The sequence below is a fragment of the Epinephelus fuscoguttatus genome, linkage group LG4 (assembly GCF_011397635.1).
Source record: "Epinephelus fuscoguttatus linkage group LG4, E.fuscoguttatus.final_Chr_v1".
Taxonomy (NCBI): Eukaryota; Metazoa; Chordata; class Actinopteri; order Perciformes; family Serranidae; genus Epinephelus; species Epinephelus fuscoguttatus.
Window position 1 is genome coordinate 4,729,061 of NC_064755.1, and position 21,431 is coordinate 4,750,491.

The window sequence follows — 21,431 nt, forward strand, 5'->3', positions numbered from 1 at the left end:
TTTACACTCTGTAAAGGGATTAGAGAGGATGTGTCTGTGAGAGTGTGTGCGTGGAGGCTTTACCTGACCTAACCTGTGAACAGCACGTTTTGCATATTCAGTGGAAATTTGATAACACCACTGCCAACTCTTTGTCCCAAAACAATAGGACATACTTTTTTGGATAACCATTTCATGCTCCAAATCAGTGGAACAGATCAAAGTGTCAGTGCTTCATACATTCCTAGGACTTGACAAAATCACCTCAAGTCTCCTAAAAAATTCATCACTTAGGGTAAGATCATGTTTTTACACACTCTAACACAGTTCTAAAACTTACTTTTACAAATATTTAATGTACCTGTTGTTGTTTTTTCAAGTATAATCATGAAATACATACTACATAGATATTATTGTAGCTAAACTTGTGCTGAAGTCAAAAAAGTCACGTGACTCTGAAGATACTGCTTACATTTACTGACACTTTACAACAACACCAGAGCATGTAATAAATAGATAATGTACAGTGAACAAAAATGTAAAAGCAACACTTTTTCCTCCCTCTTTTGGGTTGGCTTTTAGTTCCATTTATATTGACCACTTGGAGTTACAATCACCACAGCAGGTTCAATAAACACCTCTGTCACAGAAAAAACAAACAAATAAACAGTCTTAACTCACATAAAAAGCCTTATCAGAACCCATAGATCAGATTTTCCAGACTGAACCACAGCTTCCACAGCATTCACCTCATCTCATGCACTCTCTGAGGTCCACATGATCTAAATCCAGTGAAATGTTTGTCCAAACCCATTATTACATCCACAGATATCCACAAACTGCCATTACATTGTTTCATATATAGTGCTCCAGGAATAACAAAATTAGGGATAAGGGATAAGACAATTGTTATGCCCTTTATGAATCATAAAGACGGGGGGGGGGGGTTTTGGTCGTATTTTATACTGTAGAGCCAACTGTGAAATTCCTATAAGTCTGTGCAAACCACAGACCTAATTTCAGGCATATAACCAAAAACCCCTTCAAAAAAATCCACTGACATTGAGATGAGGGAACGTTGGGTGGTTAAACACTAAGCTGTTTCAGGGTTTTAGGACACATTCCTGGCACACACTCTATTTCTCTACATCTTGGTAATTTCTTTCATTCCACCTACTAAGAAACCAGACTGCAGGTGACCATGGTGGAGGTAAACCCCTGGCCTTTTTGCTGACACTTCATTTGAACCAATACTGACCAATTTCTCATCAATGTAGGTTTTCCAGAAGTGTTTTTACACACAATAAGTGGTTTATACACAATAAGCTCCTAAAGAGACATTTCTGTCTTTGCTGATTAGTGTTTCACTCATATTCACACATTCAGTACATTATCCTCTTTTATTGGAAAAACACCTGGACAAAGCCTTAATAAAACATATTCAGAGGATCAAAAAACTCCTTTTATTTCAGTGTGTTGAAACTTAAGTAAGCCAATGACAGAGGCACTTGCAGTGATTCTGACTAATAGGGAAAGAATTCAGAGTGCTGCCTTTCCAATGAGACCATGCATGTACAGGTACTAAAAATGGAACAAGAACAGCTTTTGATTCACCTTAGGTCTGCCTTGTGTAGGTGAATTTCAGTGACTTTTACAAGAGTTAAAGGGGTTTTCACCCTCTGGGCATTATGATAAACATGCCATGTATTTAGATTATTATCTTTAGATGTTTTTAGCAGACAAACATGACAAAAATACTGACAGAAACCTCATCATTTACATGTTCTTATGTTTATGAGATGGTTTGAAAATAACGCGATTTAGACAAAACATAAAACGTTTAAGACACACAATACATGGAGCCCTGAGTATCCCCCCCCCCCCCACACACACACACACACACACACACCCCACCCCCCACCATTCACATGGTAATGAGCAGACGATGACTCTCACTCTCTCGGTGTCGATTGGTTTCCCTGTCGGGGTAGTGCGGTGAGAACGCCCACAGCGATCAGATGGGCTGCAGGTTGCAAGATAACTCAGGGAAGCCCGTGAAGCGGTGTGCAGGGACCACGTTTCAGGACACCGGCGACAATTTGGCCAGCTCATCAGATGCGGAGGACTGTGATACTGTTGGTCAGCGCAAGGACACGGCATTGTGAAGATTCCGAGGATAAGCAGTCTCGTTTTGAACTACGGTCCAGCTGGAGCTCAACTTCAGTAAGTGTAAATATTTCTTGTGATCACATGAGTAGTGCACGTGCTGTGGGGTGCAGATTCTCCGCCTGTTTCTTGAGGAAATGACACCAGGAACAGTCACGAGGTTGAGTAGCAGGGGCGACCAGTGTTACGAGAGTAGCGTGGCTCTCAAGAGGCAGGGCAGTGTGTGCGCGTGGAGTGAATGGAGGAGTGAGAGAGCGAGCGGGTGATTTGGATGACTGTGTAAGCAGCAGAGCTGAGTGTGGGAAAACGTGGGTACACAGTTCGCAATAAAGTGGTCAGGTTAGCAGTAATTGTGAAATGTAAGTCACAGTATTATGTGTGTTGCTTTCCAGCTGCTGGCAAAAGCGTGTGGGGGGTTAACACCGAGGTTACTTCTGCCCAGGGGGTAAACAAATCTCCCCTTGCTTTATGACCACGGTTTGAGAGCGGAAGCAGGAACGGTCAACACCGGGAAAACTAGAAACACGTTTTGTTTGGGCGTCGTGTGTGTTTGTGGTATTCACCGTCAGGACATTGTGTCAGAATACAAACCAACCAACAATAGCTTTGCGGCGGTGTCTCTGTTTCACTCTCCAGTTTTACCTCCAAAACAATAGTTAGTGGTGGGGTTTCTGTTGTTGACTCAAAGCACACATTAAACACTGCTTAACACAGGGTTGCCAACAGCAACAACAACAAAAAAAACTTAGAGTGAGATTCAGCGGGCCGACCATAATTTCGTTAAGCCGACACATAGGCTAAGATTTTTGTTTTGGCAACTGATTTGGACGATGCGATCCTGATACCCCGCATCCTAATGGATTGTTGGGGCGCCTGCTGGAGATGGATAGGGCCTAACACCTTACAGAAGGTATGTTTTCATCCAATAGTGATTCGAATCATTGGGAAATGCGCATTAAAAGAAATACGAATCCAGTGTGTTTCCATTGAATGTACGGACTTTGGTGAAAACTACGAACTCGCGCGAGTTTTCTGCAAACAAAACAAGGCTGCGGTCGGAAAGTCTTTTCTGCTTAGGAAGGTTCCTAGCTGAGTGAAATGACCAAGGCAGAGATATTGGATAAAGGAGATACCCCACCGTAGGCTTATCCAATGTTAAGAAAACGGTTACTCTTCCTGTCTCCTAAGTGGGCGTGGTTAGCTCTCCCTCCAATCAGACCCTGCTCTCACCTCCGTGTTGAACAGAGGATCTGTGGATGTCTGTGTATGCGGATCGAGAAGCAGGTGGAATGAAAATACATTCTTCCTATTATTGCAGCCTATTGTTGCACAAAGCTTGGGCATTTTTTATTTATTACTAGCAGTAAATAACTGTTTGTAAGCTAACTGTGATTTTACCGACTGTTTATCAAGATCACAAGATCTCGCGAGAACTTGTTTTCTGAGACGGACAGGGTTCAAACAAAGTTAACTTTCTCTTGATCTGTGTGGATGAAAAATGCAGCTTTAGTGTCAGAATGTTGGTAAGATGTGTGGCTTGTGGAAAATGAACCCAATATTTACTTTAGTGACTATAGGGCGAAAGAATTGACCATAAATTGTGATCACGTTCATTTTCCTCATTGACGACAATACATTCAGAGCTGCAGCAAGTCTCCTAAGGGGGGGCGTGGCGCTGACGTCACTGAATCAGAAAGTGAGCTGAGTGGGGTATCTCGCTTCATCCAATATCTCTGCTGAGACACAAACATGGGGGGATTGCACATGCGCAGTAAAATCTGGTCTGCACTTCCTCAAAGGCTCAGTAGATGGCGTGAGACCGCGGAATAAAGGGGATGTGCATGCATGTCATTTTCACAGCTTATTATTGGACTGTCACTGGTGGCCTGCGTTGTGGGTGAGAATGACAGAGATGCAATTCCGACAACTTCAGGCAGCCGCCATCCAAAAGTCCAAGCAGACCGCACCAAGCGCACTCCTTGATTGCCTGAGCGGATCCTGCGCTTTTTGTCTAGCGCCCCTGCTGTCACCCTCCAGCATCGCAGCTCAAGTTACACTGCGCATGTGCAGTCCCCCCATGTTTGACCCCGTGTCTCAGCCTTCTCTTGAATAGCCTTGGAAATGACCCGGAAGTATTTTAGCGGCCGCAATGATAAGAGCTGTTCGAATTCTCTAAACACTAAGGAAAGGCGGTTCAATGCTTCCTTTCAGATCTCCCTTAGCATAGGATACATCGGACCTTTCTAAGCGATAGGAAAGCAGATAATTCCATCCCACAAGTCATTGCGGCGGCATTATTTATGCACCATTCACATACTCAAATGATTAGGAAAGAGAAAGATCAACATGACCGAGAAAGGAAGGAGATCACCCTCTAAGTTACCGCTGTTTATGAAGCATTATACATCTCATGCCATAACTTGTTCACATATATATTTTTTCAGCATTCAACATTATGTTAAACTTAGATGCGAACTATGAACGTTTCGCTACTATTGGTGTACCCTCCGTCCACAGCTTTGTTTAACTTGTTTTATAACAGGATAAACAAAAATGCAAATATACAATGCATCATTTTAATTTTCCAATTTTCGTGTGAATGAGAAAAAACGGAAATCCATGTGCTTTTCCCATTTTCGTCTTCAAATGGCTAACTGATATAGAAATTAAACCAAAACCAGAAACCTACTTGTTTTTCGCCTTTATTGTTATATCTATATTATCTGCCTCTACTGCATCTCAAAACATTGGCATTGGCTATGCTTAGATAGATAGATAGATAGATAGATAGATAGATAGATTCAAGAGTATTATCTAGACCTGCTAAAATTGAATCTAAAAAAATAGATAATCAATGAAGTAAATGTAAAAGCGCACAGCGTCTCTCTTTATGGGGAAACGTGCTTATTGTTTCTGCTGTGGGGTGGGGTGGGGTGCTCGCTGCAGGTATTTAATAACCTCAGGCAGATATCTTTTAACGTCACAGTCTTTTGTATTTTTTGTTATGATCCTTCCACTGTAGCTCTGCAGGGAAACACTGTACAGGGGAATAAAAAGTGGGACGCAGTAACTTCATTGATTATTTAAATCTCCAGATACGCCAAGTATATGCGCATTTACGCACGAGGCACAGCAGCGTCCCTTTTATTATTAATATTATTATTATTTATCTGTCTATCTATGCAGTCGGAGCACATAATATTGATGTAACAATAAAGGCCAAACACAAGTTAATTACTGGTTGTGGTCTAATTTCTACTCCAATTGCCCATTTGAAGAAGAAAATGGGAAAAAGCACGTGGATTTCCATTTTTTTATTCACACGGAAAAATAAAATAATGCATTTAATATTTGTTTATCCTGTTATAAAACAAACAAGTTGAACACAGCTGTAGACGGAGGGGACACGCACCGTAACATATGCGCAATTTGGATCAGTCATTTATTCATTTGAGCATTGTTGTATTGCCAGCCTTTAGTAATATCATTAATTCATTTTACTACATGGGATTCAGATGGGTGAGTGTGAGCAAACATTCTCAGTGTGACAGTTCATTTCAATTTGTGGCTGGCAGCCTATATTCCTTTTTTTAATTCAATTCTGACCTTAGTAATGAAACAGTATTTTTCACCGTGTTGTCCATGTTTATATATCCTGCATGAAACAACACAATGAGAACGTACGCCCCATATGTTCTCATCGTGTGCATTTTGTAGTCCATCTTCAGAACATTGTAGTTTCACCACAGCAGACCCACGTCAATAACATCCGCCGTCGCATGATGACATAGCCCAACGTAAGTGCGGTCAGATTTTCTCAGCTCCGGGGTTCTCTTTTCCTAAGTCCTTATGAATTCTCCTACTCATCTTTCCTTGACCTCGTGACGTTTCTCACCGAGGTCAAGGAATAGTGATTAGGAATAGACGATAGGAGGGACTTTCCGACCGCAGCCCAAGTCTCACATTCTTCTTCTTCTACGTTTTCTGGTGGTTGGTAACCAGCTTGTAAATGCATTACTGCCTTCCCAACCCGGAGTGTGGATATCACCATGGAGAGAGGTGCGCTACGTCAGGCTGATGGAAACATGGCTAATGTTTCCATCAGCTTGTTTAGATGCACATCTAACGTCAAAATTCAAATTAAAATCCCCTGATTCGCAAAACTAAAATACGATATGTAAATATAATATGAAATGGAGAAAGGAGCAATGTCCGATTACATTGTAAATTTTATTCACTTTTAACATAAATATGTTCATAACCAACTGATTATTTTAAGTTTGTACTTGTTATAACTTCACTATAATTTAAATATTCTAATTGGATGCCTTTATCACCAAAACATGGGGTTTGGCACCAATATTGCTTGTCTCTAAAAAATAGTAAGGAGCAATGGTCATTTCTAGTAGTCAGACTTTAGTAGACTTTGAGTATGTTATTAAGTACACCCAATACTACAATAAACCACTGAAAAACCCTTTGTTAGAATTTTTTAGAGTCAAGCCATAATTGCAGCTGACTAGCAATGTGACCAGCGAATTTAAAAACCAAGGGTCAACATTGGGGTAGCCTTTCCCAGGTGGAAAGAGCTGCTGAAGGAGAATCCGCTATCCGTTTGAATGCAATATATGATTTCAACGTTAGATGGAAGAAATTCCTACACACTGTGGCTTTAAGAAATTCAGGCAAAGATTCAAAAACAAAAAATGTCAGCATTTGGAAGCTTATATAACCAATGACAGTGATTCTGACTGCTGGGGAATAAACTTCAGAGTGCTGCCTTTCAAATGAGATCATGCATGTACATGTAAAGATGGAACAAGAACAGCAGACACACACACAGTTCAGATCTAATTGGACGACACAAGATGATCAGAGAGGTGTAGAAATGCTGTAGAAACATTTCAGTTCTCACAACTGCTGTTTGACTATGCTGCTGCAACATCTTAGTGTTTTTGCATTTGCATTGCATTAATCTCTTTCTTTTTTGTCCTCATTCAGACATGATGGACGAAGACAAGGCCATGATAGAGCTGCAAGTCAAAGAGGAGCTGCAAATCAAAGAGGAGCTGCAAATCAAAGAGGAGCTGCAAGTCACAGATGAGCTGCAAGTCACAGATGAGCTGCAAGTCAAAGAGGAGCTGCAAGTTAAAGAGGAGCTGCAAGTCACAGATGAGCTGCAAGTTAAAGAAGAGCTGCAAGTCACAGATGATCTGCAAGTTAAAGAGGAGCTGCAAGTCACAGATGAGCTGCAAGTTAAAGAAGAGCTGCAAGTCACAGATGATCTGCAAGTTAAAGAGGAGCTGCAAGTCACAGAGGATCTGCACATCAAAGAGGAAGAAGAGGAGTGGACAGTGACCCAAAGATCCTACAGCCCCCCGCGCCAGTTGTGGTCGTCAAAACCCTTTGGCCTCACCTCCAGAAAACAGGAAATAACAGAGGAAATGGTATTTTATTTATCTTTTATCATCAGTAAATTCAGCTATCATGTCGTCTATCTCATTCATATTGTAGAGTTGCATGCAAAAGCTTGGGCACTCTTGGTCAAAATTTTGTTGTGAATGGCTAGGCAAGTAAAGGATGACCTGATTTCCAATAGGCAGAAAGTTAATGATGACACATTTCTTCAATATTTCAAGTAAGTTTGCAGTTATTAAAATAATTAAATAACAAAAAAGAAAAAGGGGTTGAAGCAAAAGTTTGGGCACCATGCAAGTATCACAGCCTTTAAATGCCCTTTGTATCCAGCTAAGAGTCTTTTGTTTCTTGTTTGGTGGATTTTTCACCCATTCTTCCTGCAAAAGTCTTCTATCTCTGTGAGATTCTTGGGTTGTCTGCATGCACTGCACTTTTGAGGTCTATCCACAGATTATTAATGATGTTTAGGTCGGGGGACTGTGAGGGCCATGGCAAAACCTTCAGCTTGTGCCTCTTGAGGTAGTCCATTGTGGATTTCAAGGTGTGTTTAGGATCATTGTCCTGTTGTAGAAGCCATCCTCTCTTCATACAGCTTTTTTACAGATGCTATGATGTTTGTTTCCAGAATTTGATGGAATTCTTCCCTCTACCTGTGAGATGTTCCCCGTGCCACTGGCTGCAACACAAGCCCAAAGCATGATCGATCCACCCCCGTGTTTTACAGATGGACAGGTGTTCTGTGAAATTTTGCACCCTTTTTTCTCCAAACTTAATTTTGCTCATTGCATGCAAAAAGTTATATTTTAACTTAATCAGTCCACAGGACTTGTTTCTTGTTTAGATGTTCCTTTGCAAACTTCTCACGCTGAATTTGTGGTGAGGACACAGGAAAGGTTTTCTTCTGATGACTCTTCCATGAAGGTCATATTTGTAGAGGTGTCACTGCACAGTAGAACAGTGCACCAGCACTCCAGAGTCTGATAGATCTTCCTGCAGGTCTTTTGCAGGCAAATGGGGGTTCTGATCTGCCTTTCTAACAATCCTACAAGCAGCTCTCTGAAAGTTTTCCAGACCTCAGCTTGACCTCCACAGTTCCTGTTAATGGCCATTTTTTAGTTACATGATGAACACATTTTACCACCTTCTTATAACCTTCTCCTGCTTTGTGGGCATCAGTTATTTTAGTTTTCAGAGTGCTAGGCAGCTGTTTAGAGGAGCCCATGGCTGCTGATTGTTAGGACAAGATTTCAGGAGTCAGAGTATTTATAAAGCTTTGAAATTTGCATCACCTGGCCTTTCCTAATGATGATTGTGAACAAGCCATGGCCCTAACAAGCTAATTAAGGTCCGAGACCCTAAGTTGTCTGAGAGTGCAAATATCTTGGGGTGCTCAGACTTTTGCATGGTGCTCCTTTCTTTTTTTCTAACCAAAATGGGCTGGGTGGTATGACAAAATTTTCACATCGCGTTTTTAAAAAAAATCACAGTGTTTGACGGTATTTTGCACGGGTTCGGCCCACTTGACATGCTGCTGTGTTGTGCAATGGCCTATTCAAGTGCTGAAGTTTGTTATTTACGTGACAACGCCTGAACGCAACACAGGCTCCGCTCCATTAGTGCTGTGCTCAGTCATAATTGTCTCAGACTTGGGACAGGTCGGCTTTGGTCAGGAAAATGCGGCCCGAGGCGTGCGTGCGTGTGTCCCTACTCTGAAGTGAATGTGTTAAATGCTTAAATAACTGTGCACCTGTTCACATTGAGACTTCATGGTAGTATGTGAGACATCAGGCTCTGAGAGAGCGAATTAAAGCTGAAGTCATATCTAATTAAAGCCCTGCTACACAGTACTGCCATCAACTGTGTGTGTAGTTGCATATAGGGGAAACACAGGCAACACAGGCAAAATATTTGCCTGGAGGCAAATATATCACAGATATCGCTATGCAAACCGATTGAAGGGTGTTTCTGCATCAATTTGTCTGACTGTGGGTGTGTAAACAAAGCTTGTGCATGCACGTCCAGCACCACATGAAAGAGATACAAGTGCACTTGAGGCTTTATAACTACGTAAGCTCCATAAGTTTACCATCCTGGAGTAAAAGGGACCTACAAATAACTTAATCAAGCAGCCAGCAGGTCATTGAGCTGACCTAAAGTGGTTCTGAGTGGAGTCTTTGTAACCACAGCAACGATGATGCTGAATGATAGACATGCCATTATTTGACATTCTCCTCCACAAATTCTGATTCAGCATTTCTCTGCTATGTCTCGTGAAACTCTTTTGGTTTAATCGTTCATTCCCAGCATGTCAAGAACATAGTTTAGAATGACGTAAAAGATAGAGTCTGCACACCAGAAGCTGCTCCTTGAAGAATTTCTTCAAGGAGCAGCTTCTGGTGTGCGGACTCTATCTTTTATGTCATTCTCACTTTTTGGTCCAGCACCCAGCATTAAGTCTTTTGGAATGTGCATACTATCTTTACCCATTTATGGAAGAATATAGTTTAGGCATTGTGTGCACAGGAATATTACAGGAAACTGCTTCCCTTATTGAATTGGTATGGGACAGTACAATTTTTTTTTCAGTATGGAACAATCCTGTATTATATGGGACAGGTGGCAATTCTATCATCTACATGCCTCAGTGTGGTGCTAGCGTCAATCACATTACCTATCCTCAGTTTTACTAGCCTTAGTTTTAGCCAGACCTCAGCAGAAAAAGAGTCTGGTGCACTTTTATGGGCACTACTGTGCTACTCGGTCAATTAATCGACTTCGCTACTAAAAAGCTATTTGACTCAGAAACTAGTGACGTTACCACCATGCTACTGAGAATGCTGTTAAATTTGTAACATTGGCTACGGTTACATGATGGCTTCTCATTCGGAATGAAATAAATCTGAATGAAATCATTCAGAATTAAAGTGTTTCCAGGTAGTTTACATGGGAAATATTCATTCCGAATGAGGGTTTACATGGGAGATCAGTTCAATCGCTTTTATTCGGGTCTGCGCAAGGTTTGGGTCAGGGAAGGTTTCTGATTGGATAGGGGGCGGGGCGGATGTTACATGTTTACGTTTACCAGAAGAAAACACTGTAGTCCTCGTTCCGGATAACAAGATGCTTGACGATGCCGTTCTTAGTGCCTTTTTCAGGCTTGTTTTGCTTATATTCTTGAAGCAGCAGTACGACAGCAACCTTGTTCTGCTAATGCTTCATCTGTTGAGCAGGAGAAGGGAGGTAGAAGACCGTGCTGTGGCGAATGGAAACCGGTGAGTGCAACAAGTCCGACTGCTCTAGCTCAGCCTGTTGCTATGCAGCCCGTTGCTATGCGCGCTATATATACGTCATCGCACCAGAAGGGCAAGGAAACGAGCATGCGCAGAAAGACTGAGGAATGAGTGTATACATGCACACAAAATTCTTTCATTCGGAATGACAAACGGAATAAACCGCCCCCTTTAATCGGATTTAATTTTCAATCGGAATGACCATTTTTCAATCGGAATGACTGTTTACATGACCACTTTTAATCGGAATGGTCGTTCATTCCGATTAAAAGTGGAATTAAACTGCGCATGTAAACGTACTGATTGCTACTTGTATTGACACTACTGCCCAACACTGGTTGTTCTTTACAGCATGAGAAATAGTGGTGTAGCTAGAGTGTGTGTGTGGAACCAGTCATTTGCCTGAATCTCATGCTGATTGCGGCATAGTAAAATGCTCTGACTTTGAAAAAAGGTTGTTGCTGATTTCTCTCATTTCAGAGACTTTTCTTATTTTCTCTTTCATATATTACTATAGGCTCTGTGCACAAACTCGTGACGTACTTCCAATTTGTGCCAGTGAGCGGCAAAGGAGTTTCCGGTTAACTTTGAGCTTCACCGCGTCACCATGAATTTCACAAGATGTCTTCAAAATCTTCCAAAAAATATAACTAAATTATGTGCATCGTCTGGTGGATGCCAACTCCCCTGCTCCCAAGAGCAAGCGGGAAAAGGGTTTTCGTCTGTATATATCCAGTTACTTGCACCAGTATGAGGGTAAGTAGATTATATGGTGACGTTAGCCGACCAGCTAACGTTAGCAGCGTGCTAATTTTTTAGCTTTGCGTTTGTTTCGCATTTTCTTAATTGTTAGTTATTGTGCTAACTGTATTAATTTTCTGTCCCTCTCAGTGACAGACAAAGATCAGGGCACAGGTGAAGTTGTTGTCTGGGCATTATAGATCCATGAAGAAAGCTGAGAAGCCTCACAGTTTGAATGTATGGTGATTGGTGAAGCTAGGATCGATAAGACAGAACAGTTATATGCCTGTTGCTTCAATAACCCAGTGCTCCCAATGTTCCTGGGGACTTAGCTAAGGTCATACATGTTTAATGCAATGTTAACTCTTAAATCTGCACATAATGAAGAGTGGTTAAAATAACAGGTAGGTTCTCCTTGCTGGTACCCACTGGGTTACTGCATGCATTTTTTTTTCATGTTATGATATTGTTACTGGTACTTTATTATAACCCAGTTCCTGATGTTCCTGGGGACTTAGCTAAAGTCATTCATGTTTGATGTAAATGAATGAGGTGCAAGCTGGTGTTGTAGGTATTAGGCTATCATGAATCAAATGAAATTGATTAGGGATATTGATCTAATGCAGTTCAAATGTTATACAAAATACTCTAACATACATGCTCAGTGGCTATTAGACATAAAGAAATATTTAAAAACCCAGATTGTGTCCTAAAAGAATGACTAAACAATGAAACAAACCAAGATTAGTAAGTATGAACTATGACATTTTACTTTTGCAGGTGGTACTGAAAGATTCCAGTCCCATGGAGCTGATTCATCACAGCTGCACATGTGTGGCTGGAGCACCTTTATGCAACCACTGTATGCTAAGCTGTACCGAGGGAGAACAACAATGGCACGAGCACAGAACTTTGGTAAGTCAAGAAACAAGGCATATTTACCTGTTGCCTGTCATTATACACGGGTTGGGGATATTTTCTAAACTATATCCTGCTTAACTTGATAGGGTATAAAGCCAGGTCCTGTGGACAGGATGGCTGTGCTGTCTGCTAAACCAAAGTGTGGAGCAACAACAGAGGGTGTAAGGTAAAAGCTGAATATTGTAGATTTGTTACAATATTCTACATGATTGTTTGAATGAAGCGGTCGCAGGTTCGATTCTGGCTTGCAACCCTTTGCTGCACGTCCCCGTCCCCCCCACTCTCTCTCTCTCCACATTTCACACTGTCCTGTCAATTAAAGGCAAAAAGCCCAAAAAATAATCTTTAAAAAAAGAAAATATGTGTATGAAACTTATGTATGTTTTATGCTTCACACAGGAGCATACTCTACAAAGGCCTCAGTGTGGATTTACCTGATCGCTCCGTCCTTCAGGTGAGTAGGGATATAACAATATCAACATGCCCACATGTTGCTCATTGAAAGTATGGGGAATGTTTATGGTGAGATAATTATGATTTGTTAATCCCTAGGTGACAGAGGTGTATAAGGACTTCTCCGCAGCTGAGGCGCCGATGATATGCAGCATGGGCATCAGCTGTGAAATTCCTCTGGCTGACTCTGCCCTTGGCCTGGTTCAAGCCGGAAGTCCATTGTCCTACCAGCAACCAGCAACAGCGAAGAGAGACCTGTCCTTCCATGCTGCCCCACCACCTCCATCTATGCCTCTTCAGAATTACAGCCTGCAGCCATCCAGTTGCATGTTTGTCTGTAGTGAACCACAACAGCTACATCTTAAAAGTCTTGAGGTCACTTGGGACATGGCGCACAAATTTGAGTGTGCTACCAGAGCACAAAGTTTATGTGGTGAATGGCATCAGTTAAAGAGGCCTAGACTGACTGCCTCATGGTTCAGGGAGATCTGTCAGGTCAGAGAGAGCTCTGAAGACAGTCTGGCTGCCCGGATACTGCAGGGGACCCATCAGACTGCAGCTATGAAGAGGGGGCTCGAAATGGAGGCAGATGCCATCTGGGAGTATTGCCAGATGAAGAGGGTCAACCACTACCCCTGTGGATTTGTAATCCACCCTGACGCCCCTTGGTTAGGGGCATCTCCAGATGGGTTAATTTTTGACCCTTCAGAGCCATGTCAGTTTGGTTTGATTGAAATGAAGTGTCCGGATGTGAAAAGCTATATTGACTGCCCGTATCTCAAAATGAGTTCAGGCAAATTGGAGCTCAAACAAACACATGATTATTACTCACAAGTACAAGGGCAGATGCTTATAACAGGAATGAGTTGGTGTGATTTTGTTGTCTCAACTGAGGAAGACATACTAATTCAAAGAATTTACAAGGACAGTGACATGTTAGATGTCATCAAAGAGAAAGTGGACAGGTTTTATTTCCATGTCTACATGCAGAAATGCATGTGATGTGTTCAAATCCAGTCACTATGTGTAATGTAAATATCTTTAATTTTGAACTTGTATAAATTTGTGATGTAACGCTGAATGTGTAATAAAGTGTGTTAACATAGCAGCACATTTATGGAATCAGATGACTGTTTTATTAAAATCAAAACTGAAGCAAAAGTGTGTGTGTCTCCACTGGGCCTGGATACGTACTTGATGTCGGTTAAGTCCGGCGCTCCCAAACACTGGCCCGTGTCTTGCTGTTAGCAGCTAAAACCCGTCTACCCTTAGCAATAATATGAATTTGGACTTTTTCGAAATGTCGGCTGCATACCTTCGTATGCTGAGTTACCGAAAATCCCGTCCCGTGAATCTTGTGCAGCCACTGTACACGAAGTCTGGTGTCTTCCGGGAAGCGGTGGAAGCTGAGTTCGCCGCTATAGCAACTTAAACCAGTACAAAGTGCCTGGCATGGGGCGTCGGTGGCTTAGTGGTAGAGCAGGCACCCCATGTACAAGGCTGTTGCCGCAGCGCCCCGGGTTTGAGTCCAGCCTGCAGCCCTTTGCTGCATGTCATCCCCCCTCTCTCTCCCCCTTTCACACTTAACTGTCCTGTCCATTAAAGGCAAAAAATGCCCAAAAAATATCTTTAAAAGCATCCCTGACATTATAGTTCTTCTTTTTCCGTACAGTTACAGCTCTCATGTGTTTATGTTGATTGATTTTACCACCGTATTGACTGGAGTGGGAAGTGAACCGGAAACTCCATAGCCGTTCACTGGCGAAAATCAGAAGTGCGTCACGAGGCTTATGCGCAGAGCCTATTGATAGAATGCTCGATTATTAAAAGAATCAATAGCTGCAGCCCTAGGTAGGATCATTATTGGGTATGAAAGGGGCGTCCTCCAAAGGCTCAGTTATTTGTAAGTAAGAACAACGTGAGGTTTACCTCAAAAAACTGCATAAGCAAATGGTCCAACAATTTAAAAACATTTCTCAGTGCCAGTTGGAAACAGTTCGAGATTTCACCATCTACGATCCATAATATCATCAAAATATTATAAGGGACAAAACTGAAAACCAATATTGATGCCTTTGACCTTTGATCTTTGATCTTTCAGTCAGCACTTGTGAATAACAACGTGTTGTAATTAATCATGTAATTAAATTACAGAATAATGTTGTCAGAATCAGTTACAGTCACTGATAAGAAAATTAAAAAATATGTAATCAAAAAAAAAAAAATTAATCAAAATGTTGGTGATAACAAAAGGGTTGCATCTGGATAACTTCTTCTCAGTAAAAACAGTAGAATAAAACACTGACTCTGTTGCTTTCCATCTTCTTGCCATGCAGGAATGCCTTCTTTGCCATAGCCTATTTCCAGACATTTACTGTCTGTGAATAGGCTTTCTTTACCACCCAGCAAACATTTGTTAGAAAAGTAATCAAAAAGTAAATAAAGTTACATAACTTTAAAGTTGCATAATTCTGATGAGGTAATTGAAGTAGTTACTTTACTTCACATTTTTACTTAGATTTTTGGCTGGACTGCAGGGTCGAGGCCAGCCCTATAAACGCCAAAGTCTGACTATGAGTAAGTGAATGATGAAGTTACACCATTGTTCAGAGTGAGTGATGACATGAGTTTTGGTGCTTCCCCATTGGCCATTGCTGTTTTAAAAAATAAATAAATGAACAGAGGCTGACAGACTAACAGTATTAATCATTTTCTCTAGCCTGTGTAGCATGATAACATAGGGGAGTTAGCAAGCTACATGATTGATATTTCACAACTTAATACTTCACTAACACTCGTGTCATGGTGTAAGAAAGCACATTGTTGTCTTCAGATGAGTGACATCTTTGTTCGGCTAATTTTATGTCACCACCGTAAAACCACCACATAAAAGCGTGATGGAATTAGTAGCTGGCTAGCAAACTAGCCAGACGTGGGTGAAATGACAATTTGGCAACTGGACAGGAATGTGAATTACTTTGAATAACTGTAGATACCTTTAGTGTGTCCCCAACAAGAGGCAACCAACTTTAACTTACTGAAATAGAACGTAAAAACAAAAGTGAAACCAATCAATGAAAATCGCTGATAGACAAGAATTAGATTGAATGAGAAATCCAAAGAGGAACATTACCACTGTTAGATAAAGTAAATGGTGGAATCTAGAAAGAAAGGAAAAAAGTTCAAACTAGTTTTTTAAAACACATCACAACACGAGCACTCAAAAATTACATTGTGGCACTTTATTACTGTGTTAGTACAAAACAATGATCCAAAAATCAGAGCATAAATGTAATAATAATACATATGTTCCATTTGCTGTTGTTTCACACATGTTTACTCTTGTATGGAGACACTGGTCTCTTTGTACTTTAATTAACCTGTGTGCTTTTTCTCTGTGAAGATTGACCCACACAGTCTGGGCACCAGGATGGACCTTGGGACCTCCAACACCTCAAACACCACAGTTAATCCTGCTCCTGTCAGTTTGGATGCACAGCCGGGGACTTCAAGGAGCTGCAAAGCACCCCGTATGTGCGCTGCTTGTGGCAAAGCCACGTCGGTCCTCGGCCACTTTGTGCACAAAAAAAAGATTTTCTGCCAGTCCACATCCGAAGGGGTCACCCTGGAGGAGTGGATACAGAAAAATGTGCCTAGAACCACCAGGTGGAGGTGGAAGGTCCAGGAGGAGGCCATCATGGCCGGGGTTATACTAACCCCAAAAAAGCACCATACCTGCAGCATGTGCAAAAAGAGGATGACAAGGGACGCCGGTCACAGCGTGCACAAGGCCACACGTCAGTCCTTCTGCCAGGCCACTGACCCTTTGGGCAGGACAGTGGAGGAGTGGCTCACAGAGATTCGTGGTGGGGTCTCCACAAAAGACTTTATCAAGGCAAACCTTAAAAAAAGATGGAGGCGGTACCATCAAAAACCAGATGTGCAGGAGAAACGGAGACAGAAAAGGAGGGAGCAGTATCTCATAGAGAAGAAGGCAAAAGAGCTTAATAAGCAGAAGAAGGTGGAGGAGAAAAAGTAGTTTAGGAGAGGTGTGTATATAGTATGACGATCAGTGAAGGGCTGCACACTTAATTGAATATTAATCATGCACACTTCGGCTTCCCATAATTAAATGATCGACTGGGATATTGATGTTTAATTAATATGTGTGGTCTGCACATAGGAAACTGCTGCATATTAAATCAAGTGCCTGCGACGCGTTCATCCTGCAGCAGCAGTCTGTGAGAGACTATCCTGAGCTTTGCAACAGCAGACGAGCTGAACTAAATAAATCCGTCATCAGTCATCATTATCCATTGTTTGGAAGTATTTCAGATTTAGGTGCGAGGTGAAAACAGTCCTCTGTTAATTTAAATGTGAAAGTACAATAAAAATACTTTGTCCCTAAAAACAAAAGATAATCATGATATATAAATGCGATCTCAATATTGATAAAAATAATTGTGATTATCATTTTTGATAATTGTGCTGCTCTAGATCAGTGTGTATTATAGTTTGATACTAATCTCGCATTGCATTAGACTTTATTCCCTGTTGTTGCAATTTAATCTTAGCTGCCGCTGGCTGGTAAATGTTGTCAGTATTTTCTGCTTGTCATTCCAACACATCAGTTCCTCTTTTTTCTGTTTTTTTGGTCTCCAAAGTTTCGGTAACGTTAGTAATCAACAGCAAATGCTCAGCCTTTTGGCCACTGAGGTGTTGCTGAACTTAAAGTTGGTAAAATCTTATTTCATTGTAAAGCTGCCCACAGCATATTGATTCGCTTGGCCCATCCTAAACCTGCTCTTGCTCTGTTAATCACGAGACTGCTGCAGAGATGTGCGATCTGTGACAGGGACACTTGGCCCACACATGGTGATGGGACTAACTGTTAGAATCATATGGCTAACATTACCAAATGGTTAACAGATTTAATGACAGAGTTAAGTCATTTTGGTGTCAGTGTGAGTTTGTTGAGACCATTTGACTGCTCAGTGCCTGACATTCGCTGTTGCTGTGTTAGCACACGCTAACCAGACAGACTTATTTATTCACCTTGTTTATCCAGGCTATAAAGTATTGGGCTTTTTAAATAAGCTTCCAACGCTCAGCTGCTGTGACATTTTGCAGTGGTATCTACCAATGTACCAAGAGTTCACCTCTTCGGACAAACCCAGCTAGCCAAAGGGAACATGTACGTGAGATCTAACACAAGATTAGATGTTAGCTAATTAAAATGCCCATGCCATCAACTGGACAGGGATGTGAATTACTTTAAATTACCGTAGATCTGTCAAAATGACTGGCTGCCTTAAGATTTTTCCATCACTGTGAAATAAAAACTTAAAAAAATATATATATTCTGGACCTCTGCTTTCTTGTAGTTTGATATTTTGCTTGCTCATGTATATTTGGCTCTTTCTTGTATTTTCTTATATTAAAGTCTTGCATTTGTTTTGCTGTACAGTTTGTCCTCTTGAAACCAAATAAAGGCATTTTTGAAGGATCACTACCTCCAGGCCCACGACGGTAGCAGTTTCTTATTGTCAGGGCAGCAGCATGGCTGATTAAGCATTCAAAAGGAACAAAGGGTTGTTTGAAACATGAGATACATCCCAAATTTCTTATTTGTTATTTCCTTGCTACTTGATCATCACTTGAACCAGAAGACGCCCTGGTGCGCTATCTTTAACTCAGTACCAAACAGAGCTGCAACTTACGATTATTTTCAATGTCGACTAATCTGTCGATTATTTCTTGGATTAGTCGACTAATCGTTTTATCGAAAATTTGTTAAAATGTTGAAAAATGTCGGTCTGTGCTTCCCAAACCCCAAAATGATGTCATCTTATGTCTTGTTTCGTACCCACACCTAAGGGTTTTAGTTCACCGTCATGGGAGAGTGTGTAAAGCTGCCAATGTGTGAACGTAAAAAGCTGCAATAGGAGTATTTTGGGGTACTTTTATAGTACTTTTAAAAATGACTCCAATTAGTCAACTACTAAAATAGACACTGATTATTATAACACTAATTACTTAGAAATAAAAAACTGCAAGCACAACCAAAGTATTCATACTAGGCTTTTTGAGGGCATCCCTCCTTTTGGGGTCCCACAGTCCCACTTTTCCCCGACTACAATGCTCCTGATGAGTTGTTGAATACATTTAAATCATTTTGCTACACATTTTGCTCTGGCCTCTTCTTTTAGTTTGTTTCAGTACATTTCATTGAGATAATAAGGTTTGTTGAATACAAATGTGTATGTATTTGTATTTTTTCATCTACCAGCCACCTTGCTGGTGCGTCAAAAAGTTAATTTTGGACACTGTGTGATGGAGAAAGGTCTGCTCAGCTGACTTATACACAGCAGCAAACTGAGGACATCGGTGAAGAATATGCATTCTCATTTTCACACGCACACACACACACACACACACTTTTATCACTGAGACTGTCCTACAAAATACAACATAGGTGATTTGTAGAAACTTATTACGGCTTATATTTTCATGTATTGATAGGCAGCGACCTCTAGTGGCCGTAATAATAACGACCAGAGAAGAGCAACAAAGTCCATGAAGGGAGGAGGTCAGGGTGGATGGATTGGTCAAACGCAGGAATTTGACCCAGGAGACCAAATGCCAAAGCTGAGTTATTTTTAACTAAGGCATTCATCACTTTATGTTACTTTCTGTTTTCTTTCTTTTTTCTTTCTGATGTGGTCAGACAACACGGTCTATGACCTAGTTCTTTTTTTGGTGTTCATGCCTGTTTACTCTTTGTTAAATCTTACATTTTTTAGGGCACCATCGAAACTAAACAAAAAACAAAAACAAACAAAGGATGACATAGACATAAAGAAAGCACCTATGACAAATCAATCAATCAATTTTATTTATAAAGCCCAATATCACAAATCACAATTTACCTCACAGGGCTTTACAGCATACGACATCCCTCTGTCCTCGCAGTGGATAAAAAAAAAAAAAAAAAAAAACTTTAACGGGGATAAAAAAAATGGTAGAAACCTCAGGAAGAGCAACTGAGGAGGGATCCCTCTTCCAGGATGGACAGATGTGCAATAGATGTCGTACAGAACAGATCAACATGATGAATTAACAGTAATCCGTATGACAGAATAAGACAGAAAGAGAAACAGAGACAATGAGAGAGACAGAGACAGACAGAGAGAGATGAAGGACAGACGGTATTGGTAATAGCTTACAACAACATTAATGAAAGTAATATTATAATAATTACGGCTATTGTGGTACAATACGTTGAAAGTATATATTAATATCTGATAGTATACATATGTGCCACTAATATGTGTATAATAACAGTGGAAGTATGACTAATGATGGCAGCAGCAGCAGGAGGCATCTGGCAAGACCACGGCAGCAGCACAACCACACACGTCACACTATCCAGGCACCGCTGCAATACGAGTTAACCTGAGAGACAGTGGAACACAAAGGCTTCAGAGAAGAAGCCGAGTTAGTGACATGCAGTATGGCCGAATTAGCAAGATGCAGTAACAGCACATGAGTGTTAGCAAAGGGGGGAGAGAGGGGGAGAGAGAGAGAGAGAGAGAGAGGAAAGAAGGTGCCCGGTGTATTATAGGAGGTCCTCCGGCAGACTAGGCCTAAGTCAGCCTAACTAGGGGCTGGTACAGGACAAGCCTGAGCCAGCCCTAACTATAAGCTTTATCAAAAAGGAAAGTCTTAAATCTAGTCTTAAATGCGGAGACGGTGTCTGCCTCCCGGACCGTAACAGGAAGATGATTCCACAGGAGAGGAGCCTGATAGCTGAAGGCTCTGGCTCCTGATCTACTTTTGGAGACTTTAGGGACCACGAGTAACCCTGCGTTCTCAGAGCACAGTGTTCTGGTGGATAATATGGCACTCTGAGCTCTCTAAGATATAACGGAGCCTGACCATTTAGAGCTTTATGAGTTAGGAGTAGGATTTTAAATTCAATTTTAAATTCAATTCAATTTAAATTCCAAGACAAATCTTGGTCAAATGTTACGCCGAGGTTTCTTACGGTAGTGGTAGAGGCCAGAGCAATGCCATCTAGAGTACATCGAGTACAGAACCTTGTGGAACTCCAAAATAGTACGTAAGGATGATTCATCATGAACATGAATGAACTGAAAATGATCAGATAAATAAGATTTAAACCAGCTTAGTGCGGAACCTTTCAGGCCAATTAAGTGTTCCAGTCTCTGCAGTAGAATTTGATGGTCAATTGTGTCAAACGCCGCACTAAGATCTAATAAAACATAGAGACGAGTCCTTTGTCTGAAGCAATCAGAAGGTCATTTGTAATTTTAACTAGAGCTGTCTCAGTGCTATGATGCACTCTAAATCCTGACTGAAATTCCTTAAATAAATTATTATCATGGAGAAAATCACACAGCTGGTCTGCGACTACTTTCTCAAGGATCTTTGACATAAAGG

The 21,431-nt window shown here is 41.2% G+C and overlaps 1 protein-coding gene across 3 annotated transcripts; it reads left to right on the top strand.

Annotated features, from left to right (window-relative positions):
* Positions 1-1,974: 1,974 nt before the first annotated feature.
* LOC125887541 (uncharacterized) lies at positions 1,975-18,274 on the top strand. 3 transcript variants are annotated; one of them, XM_049574460.1, is made up of 6 exons: positions 1,975-2,202; positions 7,147-7,592; positions 12,375-12,509; positions 12,602-12,681; positions 12,915-12,969; positions 13,068-14,405. In XM_049574460.1, the coding sequence occupies exons 2-6, from the start codon at positions 7,149-7,151 to the stop codon at positions 13,968-13,970; spliced, it is 1,617 nt and encodes a 538-aa protein (XP_049430417.1). In that variant the 5' UTR covers positions 1,975-2,202; positions 7,147-7,148; the 3' UTR covers positions 13,971-14,405. The 3 variants fall into 3 exon arrangements, with proteins under 3 accessions (XP_049430417.1, XP_049430418.1, XP_049430419.1); XM_049574461.1 differs by lacking the exons at positions 12,375-12,509; positions 12,602-12,681; positions 12,915-12,969; positions 13,068-14,405 and adding exons at positions 10,794-10,835; positions 16,372-18,274; XM_049574462.1 differs by lacking the exons at positions 12,375-12,509; positions 12,602-12,681; positions 12,915-12,969; positions 13,068-14,405 and adding an exon at positions 16,372-18,274.
* The last annotated feature ends 3,157 nt before the right edge of the window (positions 18,275-21,431 follow it).

Coding starts and splice junctions, on each gene's coding strand:
- LOC125887541 (XM_049574460.1), top strand. CDS start 7,149: ATGATGGACGAAGACAAGGCCATGATAGAGCTGCAAGTCAAAGAGGAG. Junction 7,593..12,374: donor AGGAAATAACAGAGGAAATG/GTATTTTATTTA, acceptor TTACTTTTGCAG/GTGGTACTGAAAGATTCCAG. Junction 12,510..12,601: donor GGCACGAGCACAGAACTTTG/GTAAGTCAAGAA, acceptor TTAACTTGATAG/GGTATAAAGCCAGGTCCTGT.